Source organism: Chiloscyllium plagiosum, unplaced genomic scaffold (genome assembly GCF_037043375.1).
Source record: "Chiloscyllium plagiosum isolate Xiang-an unplaced genomic scaffold, Cpla_swu_hap1 HiC_scaffold_42, whole genome shotgun sequence".
NCBI classification, from domain to species: domain Eukaryota; kingdom Metazoa; phylum Chordata; class Chondrichthyes; order Orectolobiformes; family Hemiscylliidae; genus Chiloscyllium; species Chiloscyllium plagiosum.
Window position 1 is genome coordinate 33,916,865 of NW_028270180.1, and position 15,275 is coordinate 33,932,139.

The window sequence follows — 15,275 nt, forward strand, 5'->3', positions numbered from 1 at the left end:
CTTACATCCAATAGCTGAGGAACTCTTCCTTCCTGCATTGCTGGGGTGGTTTCATAGACATAATCTTCACAGCTTCCCAAATTATGAATAATGCAAGGAACAGCACCAGTTGCTGTGCGTGGCTTTGTTCAATCTCTCAAAAACCTTTTGATTCTGTTAAATGTGATGACGTGTAACATGGAGTATCCTTATCAAACCTGGCTGCTGTCAGCCATTTGTCTCATTTTGCACCTACTCCACAGAGGTGTGCAAGTCCTAAACCTCACCATTCAAACCTTCATAGTCCCTCCTTCACATATATCTGTAAAAAGACACAATTTGTTATAGCTTTTCATCTTTCATTTATTAGAACAAATCAAAATAATACCTAATTGAGGGGAAGAACAGATGTATTTAATCTGCATGAGGGGAGAGTGCAGATTGGTTAGGAAGTGGACTCTAGTGTAAGTGTTGCCATGGGAATGCACAAGTTAATGGTAACTACTGTTAATTACCAGGCTTTATTTAAATTTTAAACCAAGATGGTTGGCTCTGGTCAATGGATTGCACTAAGAAATTAACTATGACCTATTTAGTTGAGTTCAGCAGGTGCAATATTTGTATGGTACATGTCTTTTTGTCTGCAGAGTGCAGGGCCCTATGAATTTAATGCATGGAACTTCCAGTACATGCAAGTACATCACACTGCAAGCCTGACTGACAATCCTAAATTAGGTGCCAATGTAATTCTTTGCACTCCATGGATTACCCAGCAAATATTCATAGAATCATAGGATCTTTCAGCATGAAAAGAGGCCCTTTGTGCCATCATGTCTGTGCCAGTCAATAAGCACTTATCTGTTCTCACCCCATTGCCAAACATTTGGCCTGGACCCTGGTGTGCTGTGCATCAAGATTTCGGCTAAATACTTCTTCAAAATATTTTATTGACGTACTCTCTACTACCATTGAGTGTTCCAGGTAAAACATAATTCTTCCTTAAAACCCCATTCAACCCCTATCTCTTCAATCTATGGTCCTTTGTTATTGACCCCTGTAATGAAGGGAAATGTTTCTTCCTACCTCAGTCACAGTTATGGAGTCATAGAAGTCTACAGACAGACAAAGGCCCTTCGGCTGACCAAATTTGTCAAAACCTAAGCATCTAATTGTTGTAAGTCTCCTGTAGTCCAAGCGTCTGTGATGCCTTTCCCTATCCCTGCTCCATCTCAGTTAATACTGGGGTCATAAAGGTCCACCTATCTGCCCCAACCTCCTACCTGTCCATCTTCCTGTCCGACCTATCACCTTCATCGCTACCTTCAACTCCTTTTGCATTCCCAGCTACCTTCCCTCCCAGCCCCACCCCCTCCCATTTATCTCTCCTCTGCCTTGGGCCATCCCCTCATTCCTGATGAAGAGCTTATGCTTGAAATTTTGACTCTCCTGCTCCTCGGATGATGCCTGACTGGCTGTGCTTTTTCAACATCACGCTCTTTGACTCTTATAGGTCTGTGTCATTGTACTAGCCCTCATCTTCAACTCCCTCACTGCTATAGTACCCCTCACCTCCAGCAAACTACTGCCTACAGGTGTGTGGAAACAGAATTGACTGAACTGTCTTCATTCTAAATCCAAAGTCATTCTAAGCTCAGATGTTGCACTTCAGTATGCAGGTGATCCGTGTGCGTGCTCACTGAGAAACAGAACTCCAGGTCACTGTCCACTCTCCCTTGAAGCAAATCCGAAGATGTGCCTTTCTCTCAACACCGAGAAACTAAAGCCCTCTTCCGACCAGCTCCCCTGTCGATCTCCGAGCAATGATGAGATCCTGGATGTAATGGGCCATTTTCTATACCTTTTGGGACCCTCCTCTCAACGGATGCAGACATGGATGATGAAATCTTCTTGTCATGTGTGAGCTCAGTTTTTGGCTGAGTATGTGAGGACTCAGTTTCAAAGTGGAAGCTAATGTTGTGGTATATTGGGCAGCAGTGATCGCAACATTTCTACAGGCTTTGGTGATTTGGACAATCTACAGCAGACATCTCAAAACACTGGAGAAGTCCACACACAGCAACACACGCTCCTCCAAATCCTGTGGGGGAGAAAAGGGCATGCAATGGCAGAGACCTCTCTCGCATCAACATCCCTACTGTCGAGGCACTCATTGTGGCTCAAAACTGACTCCATTGGGTGGGACATGTCATCGTTATTATATCATCAATTGTGTGCCACCAGGTTCTCTGAACTATAGCTGGGTCATGGCGGCAGGAGGAAAGAGGATGTCCTCAAAGCATCACTGAAGTGTTCAAACATCCTCACTGATTCTTGACAGTCTCAGCCTGGAGAAGGTTCATTTGGGAAAGAGTCTGGATTAGAGTGGTGATGGAAAAGCACAGCAGGTCAGGCAGCATCCAAGGAGCAGGGGAATCGACATTTCGGGCAAAAGCCTTTCATCAGCTCATTCCTGATGAAGGGCTCCTGCCCAAAACGTTGATTTTCCTGCTTCATGGATGCTGCCTGACCCGCTGTGCTTTTCCAACACCACTCTAATCTTGACTCTAATCTCCAGCATTTGCAGTCTTGACTTTCGCTTCATTCGGGGAGGAGCTAAACACATCCAGGGAGTTTGTTGTGAATGTGAGATAATGCTGAGTCAGGAAGGGCCCAAAGACCTTCTCTTTAAAAAAAGAATTTTCTTGTCTATCCCTTGGAGCGCCACCTGCCCCACTTGTGATAGGTCCAAAGCATGACTTGTAGACTCTGTGAGCTGTCCCACGTGAGAGTAAGGCATTCTTGATCTCGATGAACAGCCGCAGAGGAAGTGATGTTGCAATCCCCTTTTGCACAGGGATGTTTTGTGAGTGTTTATGTTCCTGGTTGCTGTGGGTGTCTTGGAAATGTCATTATATTGTGAACATTAATGACAGGCACTATTGTATTGACAGAGGCACTCGAACAGTAATCGCCAAACCACAATTTCATGCAAGAATTTGGATGACACTGTAAATTCTAATATGAAAGTTAATCAGTTTATAATCCCTTTATCTGAATCTGTATAATTAGCCTGTGAGTAGTAGTCATGTTGGTATGGTTTCTGTTAGCATTTATTATTTTATGTTCATTGTTGTGGCTATCTGGAGTGTTCAATTTTACTTTTATATTAAAGAAATAAATAGATTTCTCGGCATTAAAGGTGATGAGAGGAATGAGAAAAGAGAGTAAATGTTAGGATAGAGGATCAGCCATGATTATATTGAATTGGAAACTAGCCTTGATGGACTGAATGGCTGATTTTCTATGTTGCTTTTGTGCTGGGAATATCTTTCATTGGGAAATTAGTGGTTGTGTTCTGTGACGCTGATCAGTGGTGACCAACTCGCTGCCTTTGTTCTATTTTATTCACTGAAGGAATGTGGGCGTCACTGGTTAGGCCAGCATTTATTGCCCTTCCCTAATTACCCAAAAGGCAGTTAAGAGTCAACCACATTACTGTGGATCTGGAGTCACTTCTAGGCCAGACCAGGTAAGGATGGCTGTTTCCTTCCTTGAAGGGTTTTTTTATGATGATTAACAGTCACTTTGTGGTCATCATTAGATTCTTAATTTCTGGTTTATATTGAATTCAAATTCCACCATCTGCCATGGAATACATATGAAACTTGCACGCCAGTTGATGCTGTTTTTATGCTGCTGTTCTGGAAAAGAATTTTCTTGGTACAGGATAAATCTTAGATGAAGCTTGGAGGTGTACCACTAAATTGCATTCATATGACACCCTTTTATAAGGTAGAACATTCCTAAGGTCCTTCTCAGGAGCTTTGCCGTACCACTGAGCCAAATGAGGAAATATTTCTGCAGATAGCCAAACGTGATTAATGTGGAAGATTTCGTATGACTTTCAGTCCCTCATTTGGTACATCTGAACCTTAATCCAAATGGGTGTGAATTTGTGGTTGCTCAGATTACCCATTAGGGGTGAAATCATTCTCAGACCCTGCCAACTGAATGCCCAAAATCACAAGCTGTTACTGCTAGCTGAAAGGTTTTACATTCATGCTAAACACAATGATGAAATATCTAATTGAGCCAGTGCAGAAGCAGTGATGTGGTAATATTAGGGCAAACAAGGCAGAGGAATACATGATGGAGACTAAATCCCTGTGTAAAGCATTGAGGACCTTGGTGTGCATGTGCACTAGTCCCATAAGGTATCAAGGCAGGTAGATAGAGATTAAGAAGGAGTATGGTATACTTACCCTTATTTATTGAGTTTGAATGGGAGGTTATGCTGGAACTGTGTAAAATATTGGTTAGGTCACAGCTAGAACATTGTGTGCAGTTCTGGAATCTACATTCTTAGAGGCATGTGATAGCACTGTGGAGAGGGTGCAGAGGAAATTCTCCAAGATGGAGGACTAAGTGTGAGAAAATAGGTTTAAATTAATTAGGTGGCAGTTTTGACAGGAGTGGACATGATTAGCCAAAGAGTTTTTTCCCTGCTGCTCTGTCTCTACTACAGTGTTAGAAATCCAAGGGCCCAGGATAATCCACCAGGGTTCAAATCCCACCAAGACAGATGATCAAATCTGAATCCAATTTTAAAAATTCTGAAGTGCAAAACATTAGTCTCATAGTGACCGTGTAAACACTATCAATTGTCTGGTTCACTAATACCCTGCAGAAAAAAAATTTGTTCTCCTTATCTGGTCTGGCCTACATGTGACTCCAGATCCTCAACAATGTGGTTGTCACTTAACTGCCCTCAAGGCAACAAATACTGACCTTAAAATAATGAAAAAAAGGATGAACTTGAGAATTGCTCAACTGTGTGAAACACAATGAGAACAACTGTGTTATACCTTCTCCAGATTTTTAGGTATGTCTGCTTCTTGCCTGCCATCCTGTGCCCTCTTTAAACCAGGGTTGGTGCTGTGCTGTATGGTAACAGTAGGTGGGGATGTGCAAGGCCATGAGTTTCCGGATTGTTTTGGAGTACAATTCAACTGCTGTTGATGGCCCACAGCACCTCAGTTGCCCAGTCTTTTGTGTCCATTCAGCACTGTGATAGTGCCACACCCACGGGCCTCGTTCCTGGTGGGGGGCTTTTGCCCAGGGCATCGACTCTCCTGCTCCTCAGATGCTGCCTGACCTGCTGTGATTTTTCAGCAACTCTCAAGTCTGATCTCCAGCATCTGCAGTCCTCACTTTCTCCTAAAATCCATATACAGCCACATCCACTGTTCTACCTTTATCAAGGTAGATTTGACAAATAGCAGTTAAAAGTATTAACTTTGTAATGTTTTAGGGCATCTTTAGGTTTCTAAACTGGCATGTTTAATGTTTTGTAACAGGCATAATGGCAATTCACACTGTAATTATTTTCTTTACTCAATTGCTTATCAGGTCATGGTAAAAGGATTAACTTCGCAGATGATGGCTGTCCCATATTGATGTTTTGTTGGCAATAGTGCCTCCCAAACAGTGCTTTCAGGCTCTGAGAAATGCCGCTGACACCAAGTTGAAAAGTTAGGGTGAAAACTTTATGACCTCACTGCCTGTCAGGGTGCTAACGTTTAAGAACAAAGAACAAAACAGCACAGGGATCAGGCCCTTTGTCCCACCATTTCTCTGTTGATAATGATACCATCTGCCTGCATGTGGTCTATTCCTTGCCTGTTCATGTGTCTGTCTGAATGCTACTTAAACGTTGTTAGCCTATCTGTTTCTCCCAATTCCCACGGCAGTGTGTTCCAGGCACCTACCACCCTTTGTGTAGGAAAAAATGTTTCCAAAAGGATTTTTGGAAAAGAGTGCTTCCAAATAAACCTGTTGGACTGTAACCTGATGTTGTGAGATTTTTCACTTTGTCCACCTCAGTCCAACAATGGCACCTCCAAATCAGGAAGAAAATGGTTTCACACATTGGTTAGGCCACTGTTGGAATATTGCATGCAATTCTGGTCTCCTTCCTATCGGAAGGATGTTGTGAAACTTGAAAGGGTTCAGAAAAGATTTACAAGGATGTTGCCAGGGTTGGAGGATTTGAGCTATAGGGACAGGTTGAATAGGCTGGGGCTGTTTTCCCTGGAGCATCGAAGGCTGAGGGGTGACCTTATAGAGGTTTATAAAATAATGAGGGACATGGATAGGATAAATAGACAAAGTCTTTTTCCTGAGGTGAGGGAATCCAGAACTAGAGGGCATATGTTTTGGGTGAGAGGGGAAAAGTCCAAAAAGGCCCTAAGGAGCAACTTTTCACGCAGAGGGTGGTATGTGTATGGAATGAGCTGCCAGAGGAAGTGGTGGAGGCTGGTTCAATTGCAACATTTAAAAGGCGTCTGGATTTAAAAGGGAGGGTTTAGAAGGATATGGGGAGAAAGTGAGGTCTGCAGATGCTGGAGATCAGAGCTGAAAATGTGTTGCTGGAAAAGCGCAGCAGGTCAGGCAGCATCCAGGGAACAGGAGAATCGACGTTTCGGGCATAAGCCTTTCGATTCCTGAAGAAGGGCTTATGCCCGAAACGTCAATTCTCCTGTTCCCTGGATGCTGCCTGACCTGCTGCGCTTTTCCAGCAACACATTTTCAGTTTAGAAGGATATGGGCCAAGTGCTGGCAAATTGGACGAGATTAGGTTGGGATATCTGGTCAGCATGGACGAGTTGGACCGAAGGGTCTGTTTCTGTGTTGTACATCTCTGACTCTATGACAACATGATGGGGGTATTCTCAATGTGAAGGCTGGACTTGGTCTCCACTAAGCAGTGGTCACTTCCACTGGTAATGCCATGGGAAGTGTGGTAAATAGGACAGCTCAAGTATGTTATTTCTTGTTGATTCCCTCACCCCAGACACAGTCAAGCAGCTATATCTTTTAATATTTGACCAGTTTGTTTAGTAGTAGTACTCCTGAGCCACTCTTCATGATGGACGTTGAAGTCCTCCTCCCAGAGTACATTGTCACCCTCAGTGCCTTCTCGAAGGAATGTTCAGCATGGAGGAAGACTGATTCTCCAGCTGAGGGAGGATGGTGCATCGGAATCTGCAGGAAATTTCCTTGCCGTTGCTTGACCTAATGCTAAGGGTCTTCATGGAGATGGGAGTCCATGTTGGGGAGTCCCGGCAACTCCTTCCTGACGGTATACCACCATTCAGCCAACTCTGCTGGCTCTGTCCTGCTTGTGGAACAGTTCATATCCAGGAATAGTGCTGGTGACTGAGACGTTGTTTGTAAGGTATGATTCTGATTCTGATTATGTTAGACTGTTACTTGATTAGTCTGTGAGACAGGTCTCCCAATTTTGGCACTAAAGCCCAGATATTAGGAAGAAGAACTTTGCAGGGTTGATAGGCTGATTTTCCTGTTGCCTTTTCTGGTCTGTCCACTTTCATTCCTTTTTTGAGAGTTTTCTTATGTTTGATATAACTAGGTCATTTTAGTGGGTAACTAAGAGTCCACTACATTGCTATAGGTCTGGAGTCACGTGTAGGCCAGATCAGGTAGGGATGGTAGATTTCCTTTCATAGAGATTTTTTGCAACAATTGTATAGTTGGTTATCATTAGATTTATTCTAATTCCAGGTTTTGTTTTTGGTTTAGAATGGGAGGGAGAGGGTTATTACCAGATGATTGTAGTGCTTTCAGTGATGATTTCTCCATTGAATGCAAGGGATCGCTGAATCTTTTGTAACAAGTTGATCCGTGTATCTAACCCCTAAGCTACCACAGATACTGGTGGCAGAGCAGGCCACCAACCTTAGCTGGGGCGACTGAGATTGGAAGCTCTGCTGGGATCCTGATCGGAAGGCACTTCAAGTCAGAATAATCTTAATCTGGTTTCCAACAGGAGCAGATGGTAAACTGCTGCTCCGTGAAGATTGGCACTGCAGCTACTGATACTTCGCTGATATTTGAGCTGAATTATTTGGGATTCAGCTGCTGTTGCATTTTTCACAGAGGTAGCCATCAAAGACCATAGGAGATCTGCTTTAGTCGCCACTCCCCTGGTGATTTGTTACATCATAGAGCAGAGATGCTGCTTGTATAATAAAGTTCTGACTGTGTCTTTTTCAGGCAGAGGTAAGTAGATTCTTGAGAATTTTTCATTCCATTGTTTATCAGCATTTAATTAGTTTTATTGTTGAAAAGTTTACCCTGTATAACTTTTACAAAATTCTAGCCAGGCTCCATTAAGTTTAAAGGTAATCTCTCAAATCAATGACTGTTTGTTTAGAATTGGCCTTTCCAGGGGAGTTAGTGAAACATCTTAGCATTGCCTGCACTCGTGTTCAAATACATCGATCAAATAAGAAAAAGTTAGAAGTGCAGTAGAAAGGAGGGAAAAGAAATGTTGAGGTAACCAGATGCAAGCGATAGATTCGTTTTCTTATCAGGAGTGTTGGTTCCAAAGTGGAAAACCGATTCTGTTGGTGACATTAAACACAGCTGCCAGAGGGTCAGAACACACGTATTCACTGGAAACAATGACTATAAGCAGTGCAATTCAATCTGTGCTTGAAAAGGAACTTGTTTGAAATTTCTCATCTTTTTCAGAAAGGTCTCTTGTCCAAAACTGATTCCTGGCAAAGAATTAATTACACTTAAATTTTGTGTACCTGTTGACAACGGGTTGGGAATGGACCTTCAGAATTGTCAGCAACAGAGAAACAATTTCTCAACTTGTATGGCAAAACAAGCCAGTAGGTGAACAGTGTCATCACTGCCTTGTTCCAGGGTAAAGTGTTAACAAAACAAACACAATAGAATATTGAGTCAGGTATTTCTCTTGCACTTGTAAAGAAAGGTCATTTTCACACCAGTCAAAAACTAAGCCTGCAGCCTAAAGCACCTTCAAGTTAAATCTACTCTGCAGCTTCCCATAGTCCACACTGCACCCCCCATACACCACACCGCTCATCCCCATACATCACACCACTCATCCCCATACACCACACTGCACCCCCCCATACACCACACTGCACCCCCCATACACCACACCGCTCATCCCCATACACCACACCGCTCATCCCCATACACCACACCGCTCATCCCCATACACCACACCGCACCCCCCCATACACCACACCGCACCGCCCCATACACCACACCGCACCCCCCATACACCACACCGCACCCCCCCATACACCACACCGCACCCCCCCATACACCACACCGCACCCCCCATACACCACACCGCACCCCCCCATACACCACACCGCACCCCCCCATACACCACACCGCACCCCCCCATACACCACACCGCACCCCCCCATACACCACACCGCACCCCCCCATACACCACAGCGCACCCCCCATACACCACACCGCACCCCCCATACACCACACCGCACCCCCCATACACCACACCGCACCCCCCCATACACCACACCGCACCCCCCCATACACCACACCGCACCCCCCCTACACCACACCGCACCCCCCCTACACCACACCGCACCCCCCCTACACCACACCGCACCCCCCCTACACCACACCGCACCCCCCGTACACCACACCGCACCCCCCGTACACCACACCGCTCGTCCCCGTGCACCACACCGCTCGTCCCCGTGCACCACACCGCTCGTCCCCGTGCACCACACCGCTCGTCCCCGTGCACCACACCGCTCGTCCCCGCGCACCACACCGCTCGTCCCCGCGCACCACACCGCTCGTCCCCGCGCACCACACCGCTCGTCCCCGCACACCACACCGCTCGTCCCCGCACACCACACTGCACCCCCCATACACCATACTGCACCCCCCATACACCATACTGCACCCCCCATACACCATACTGCACCCCCCATACACCATACTGCACCCCCCCATACACCATACTGCACCCCCCCATACACCATACTGCACCCCCCCATACACCACACTGCACCCCCCCATACACCATACTGCACCCCCCCATACACCACACTGCACCCCCGCATACACCACACTGCACCCCCGCATACACCACACTGCACCCCGCATACACCACACTGCACCCCGCATACACCACACTGCACCCCGCATACACCACACTGCACCCCGCATACACCACACTGCACCCCGCATACACCACACTGCACCCCGCATACACCACACTGCACCCCGCATACACCACACTGCACCCCGCATACACCACACGGCACCCCCCATACACCACACGGCACCCCCCATACACCACACGGCACCCCCCATACACCACACGGCACCCCCCATACACCACACGGCACCCTTCATACACCACACCGCACCCTTCATACACCACACCGCACCCCCCCATGCACCACACTGCTCATCCCCATACACCACGCCGCACCTCCCCATTGTCTACACTGCACCCCCCCATACACCACACTGCACCACCCCATACACCACACTGCACCACCCCATACACCACACTGCACCACCCCATACACCACACTGCACCTCCCCATACACCACTCTGCACCTCCCCATACACCACACCGCACCTCCCCATAGTCTACACTGCACCCCTCTCCTATACTCTACATTCCGCCCCCATGCCACGCTGCACCACCCTATACTCCATGCTGGATTCCTCCATAGTCCACACTGCACCCTCCCCCATCATCCACACTGCACCCCATGCTGCACCGCACCCCCTATACTCCACACTGCATCCCTCCCACATAGTCCACACTGCACCCCACCTCTATAGTCCACACTGCACTCCCCCATAATCCACACTGCACCCCTACATAGTCCACGCTGCACCACCCTTTACTCACACTGTACCACTCCCTATACTCCCAACTGCACGCCCCCAGTCCATGCTGCACCCCCCAGTCCACGCTGCACCCCTCCACTATTCTCCACGCTGCACCCATCCCCTATACTCTGCACTGGCCCCATAGTCCACGCTGCACCACCTTATTGTCCGCGCTGCACCACCCTATAGTCTGCATTGCACCCCCCATAGTCCATGCTGCATCACCCTATACTCTGCACTGCACCCCCCAGTCCACGCTGCACCCCTCCCCCATTCTCCACACTGCACCCATCCCCTATACTCCGTGCTGCACCACCCTATACTTCGCATTATACCCCCCCCATAGTCCATGCTGCAACTCCCATACTCCATACTGTACCCCTCCCCTATAGTCTACATTGCACCCCTCCCCCATACTCCATGCTGCATCCCTACCCCTATAATTTGTCCTGCATCTCCCTATACTCCACGCCGCATCTCCCTGTAGTCCACACTGCACCCCTCCCCTACAGCCTGCACTGAACCCCCCCATACTCCACACTGCACCTCCCTCTGACTCTATGGTGTACCCCTCCCCTATACTCCACACTGCACCCCTCCCCTACAGCCTGCACTGAACCCCCCCATACTCCACACTGCACTTCCCTCTGACTCTATGGTGTACCCCTCCCCTATACTCCACACTGCACCCCTCCCCCCTATAATTCGTCCTACATCTCCCTATACTCACACTGGACTTCGTTAAATGATGTGTGCAGCTATGCTTTTTCCTCTCATTTTAAAATGCTTGTGAAAGTTCCGACTTCACAAGGCGACTTGATAAAATTGTGTGGATTGTATAAAGTTCTGATGATCGGTCATCTTGACCTGCTCTCTCCAATTATGTTTGCTGCTGAGTATTTCCAGCATGCTCCATTTTAAATTCAAATTTCAAATGTCAACAGTATTTTGCTGTGTATTAGGGAAGATGGTGAAACTTTGCTCTCGAGTTAAACAAACCCAATATATTGCTGGACCAGGAATAGATCAATGAAGCTTGAATTTTGCTCAGGCAAGAATTCGTATAGGCTGTCCTATTGCAGCTTTGAACATTCGTTGCTCTTATTATGATTTGGAAGAGCCGGTGTTGGACTGGGGTGTACAAAGTTAAAAATCATACAACACCAGGTTCATCACCTGATGAAGGAGCAGCATTCCGAAAGCTAGCGCTTCCAAATAACTAGACTGGTGTTGTGTAGTTCTTAACTTTGTGCTCTTATTATGTAATCCTTGGACTAGGATAAGTATTGTTGTGTTCTGAATGTCAACTAGGAGAAAGTGAGGACTGCAGATGCTGGAGATCAGAGCTTGAAAATGTGTTGCTGGAAAAGAGCAGCATGTCAGGCAGCATCCAAGGAGAAGGAGAATTGACGTTTCGGGCATAAGCCCTTCTTCAGGAATGAGGAGGGTGTGCCAAGCAGGCTAAGATAAAAGGTAGGGAGGAGGGACTTGGGGGAGGTGCGTTGGGAATGCAATAGCTGGAAGGAGGTTAAGGTGAGGGTGATAGGCCAGAGAAGGAGTGGGGGGGCGGAGAGGTCGGGAAGAAGATTGCAGGTCAAGAAGGCGGTGCTGAGTCTGAGGGCTGGGACTGAGAAAAGGTGGGGTGGGAGGGGAAATGAGGAAGCTGGAGAAATCCGCATTCATCTCCTGTGGCTGGAGGGTTCCTAGGCGGAAGATGAATTGCTCTTCTTCCAGGCGTCGTGTTGCCATGGTCTGGCGATGGAGGAGGCCAAGGACCTGCATGTCCTTGACGGAGTGGGAGGGGGAGTTAAAGTGTTCAGCCACGGGGCGGTTGGGTTGGTTGGTGCGGGTGTCCCAGAGGTATTCTCTGAAATGTTCCGCAAGTACTGGGAACACCTCTGGGACACCTCCATCGATGGCCTCTTCCATTGCCAGACCATGGCGATTCTCTTTCTCCTTTGATGCTGCCTGACCTGCTGCGCTTTTCCAGCAACACATTTTTATGTTCTGAATGTCACACAGGAGAATGATGTGGAAATTCTTACAGGACACAATGATGGGGAGTTTAAAAATACATTTTCATTCAAAAACATTGTGCTTTCTATCTGTGCAGTAAATATAAAGACCATTAGACTAGGATCTGTCTTTTTTGCTTACACTACAGAACAACCTTGATTATCCAAAAAAGATGGGCAGGGAGTATTTGTTCAGATAACCGATTGTTCAGATAACCGATTGTTCAGATAACATTTTGACAAGACTTTGTTCGGATAATTCATGTTCAGATAACAGAGGTTGTTCCATATTGGGTTCCTGGTGTCCTTTGTTATTGCATCATTTGGGAATCTGCTTTAACCTAAAGACAAGGGTTACAATGATTTGAGAAGGCGACTCCTCCAGGGAAACAAGGATGGCTAGTAAACGTAGGCCCAGCCAGTGATCCCAACATACTGTGATCAAATTAAAAACCGTCACAGCAGGATAGGTATTTGACTAACTGGAGCAGATGAAGAATGTGTTGTCCATCCCAGTCTTGGCAGAATTTAATACCCTCCTCTTGAGTGGGTTTGGAGGTGTGGGTTATTTGGGTGGAGATGCTGCTGCCCTGCCACCACCACAGAGGTCTCCTCCTGCCACCACTCGCAAGTTTCCTTGACTGGAGCAGTGATTTGCGAAGGGAGCCTGCACTAATAGGGAGTTGCATACAAATATGGCAGCGTCTTGTTTACCACTGACATAATTATATGTGCTGAACTTGCCTCCCTAGTTAGTGGAGAGGGTGGCCATAACCTTATTAAATTGTGAGCAAGCTTGAGGAACTGACTGGCCTATTGCTGCTCTTATATATTTTGCGACTTTGTGTCGGTCAACTCTTGCTTCGTTTGATGCATGTTATGAAGAAAAAGGTGTTTTTTTCAGGGTATCTGGAGGAGAGCTCTTTGACTTTTTGGCTCAGAAAGAATCTCTGAGTGAAGAAGAAGCGACTGCGTTTATTAAACAAATCTTGGACGGAGTGAACTATCTCCACTCCAAAAACATTGCACACTTTGATCTCAAGGTAGAGTTTCTTTTCAATCTAACTCTGTGGAACATAACCCCTTTTCATATTTTTAAGGTGCAGCAACATTTTGTATTTCTCCCACAGTTTACAATTTAATAGATTGTGTAACTGCTCAGAGCTCTGCACAAATCATAAATATGCTCATGGAAATTTAACAGCTTACTTTTTTAAAGGATAATTGGAATTGCGTGGTAGCTCTGCCTTGCATCCTAATTCAGAGGTTGTGGCAACCCCATTGTGAGAATTATGGGGAGAGTGTTGCATTGTTGGAAATGCTGTCCTGAGTATAAGATGCTAAACTGAAGATTCCTCAGACCGTAAACAATTCAGAATAAATAGGAGGGTTCTTCCCAAGCCTGGGTTAACATTTACCCTTCAAAATTTTCAACATTGGACAATATACTCCAGAAAGTTGCTATTTAAATACTATGAAGGGACACCTTTGGGCCAAGATGCATCAGCTTTCTTGCTTCAGCAGTGAGGTATAATTGCTGGAAAAAAGAAATTGTTGAAGAAATTCCACTGTCCTACATCAGGACAATTTATAAGAAATACCAAAGTGAAGGAAAAGTGGCCTTCATACTAAATGAAGTGGATGTGTTGATTGGTTCACAAGTAGGCTTGCGATTGGTAGATATGTGCACCTATTAATGATGACTAACTGGTCACTGCCTTTGTTTAAATATTAAACCAAGCAATTTGAATCTAATTGCCCCAAGAGACCAGAGAATGGCTGTCAACTCATTTATACTCTGTTGAAGCAGGTTCAGTGTGCACACATGTTCCTTCTGTCTGCAAAGTACAAGGCCAAATATAGTTTCCGGAACATACAAGTATTCCACATTACAAATCCAACTGACAATCCTAAATTAGTTGCCATCATAATCATTTTGAACTTTGCTCAATAATCCCATCATACATAATATTGAATACTGTTGTGAGAGTACAAGCACAGACTGGTAGGGTAGATGTGGTTAGTACCTCGCTTACTAAGTTATATACTGCTTGAAAAGTTCTGACCATCTTTGGAATATATAGCCGACATACCTGGCACCACACTAGCACTAGAATCTGTCCCTTTTGGCCTGAGAATCCCTGTCTTCCTCAGATTACTATGGGATATTATATTTCTAACATTTTTCAGCAATAAGTACAGCTGTTTACATGCTGCTACAATGCTATAACAACAGGAGTGGTGTTCACCGGCAACAGGATGCTGCCAAAAAGCTAAAATGACATTCTGCCTAACACACAAATGAGTAATGTGGTATATGACTTTCAATACTGGTGTGATGCCAGTTACGTAGCCTGCAAATGCCAACAGCTTCCAGATCATTTTTTCAGTTTAGATGGGCAATCAGACTCACAATTTAAACAAAACTTAGCAGTTAACTGTCAGTCATCATTAACTGGTGTATTCTCCATGGAAACACTTCCACTAGTCACTTCAACTTGCCAGCCAATCTGCACTCTTCTTGCATACAGTTGAAATGCTTTTTTCTT

General features: G+C 46.0%; 1 protein-coding gene across 1 annotated transcript in view; it reads left to right on the top strand.

Annotated features, from left to right (window-relative positions):
* The window catches only part of dapk2b (death-associated protein kinase 2b), a 132,191-nt gene that overhangs the window by 101,802 nt on the left and 15,114 nt on the right, over positions 1-15,275 (top strand). Inside the window, exon 4 of the mRNA XM_043680135.2 lies at positions 13,631-13,769. Within this exon, the coding sequence (XP_043536070.2) occupies positions 13,631-13,769 (139 nt within the window). The remainder of the gene's footprint in view (positions 1-13,630; positions 13,770-15,275) is intronic.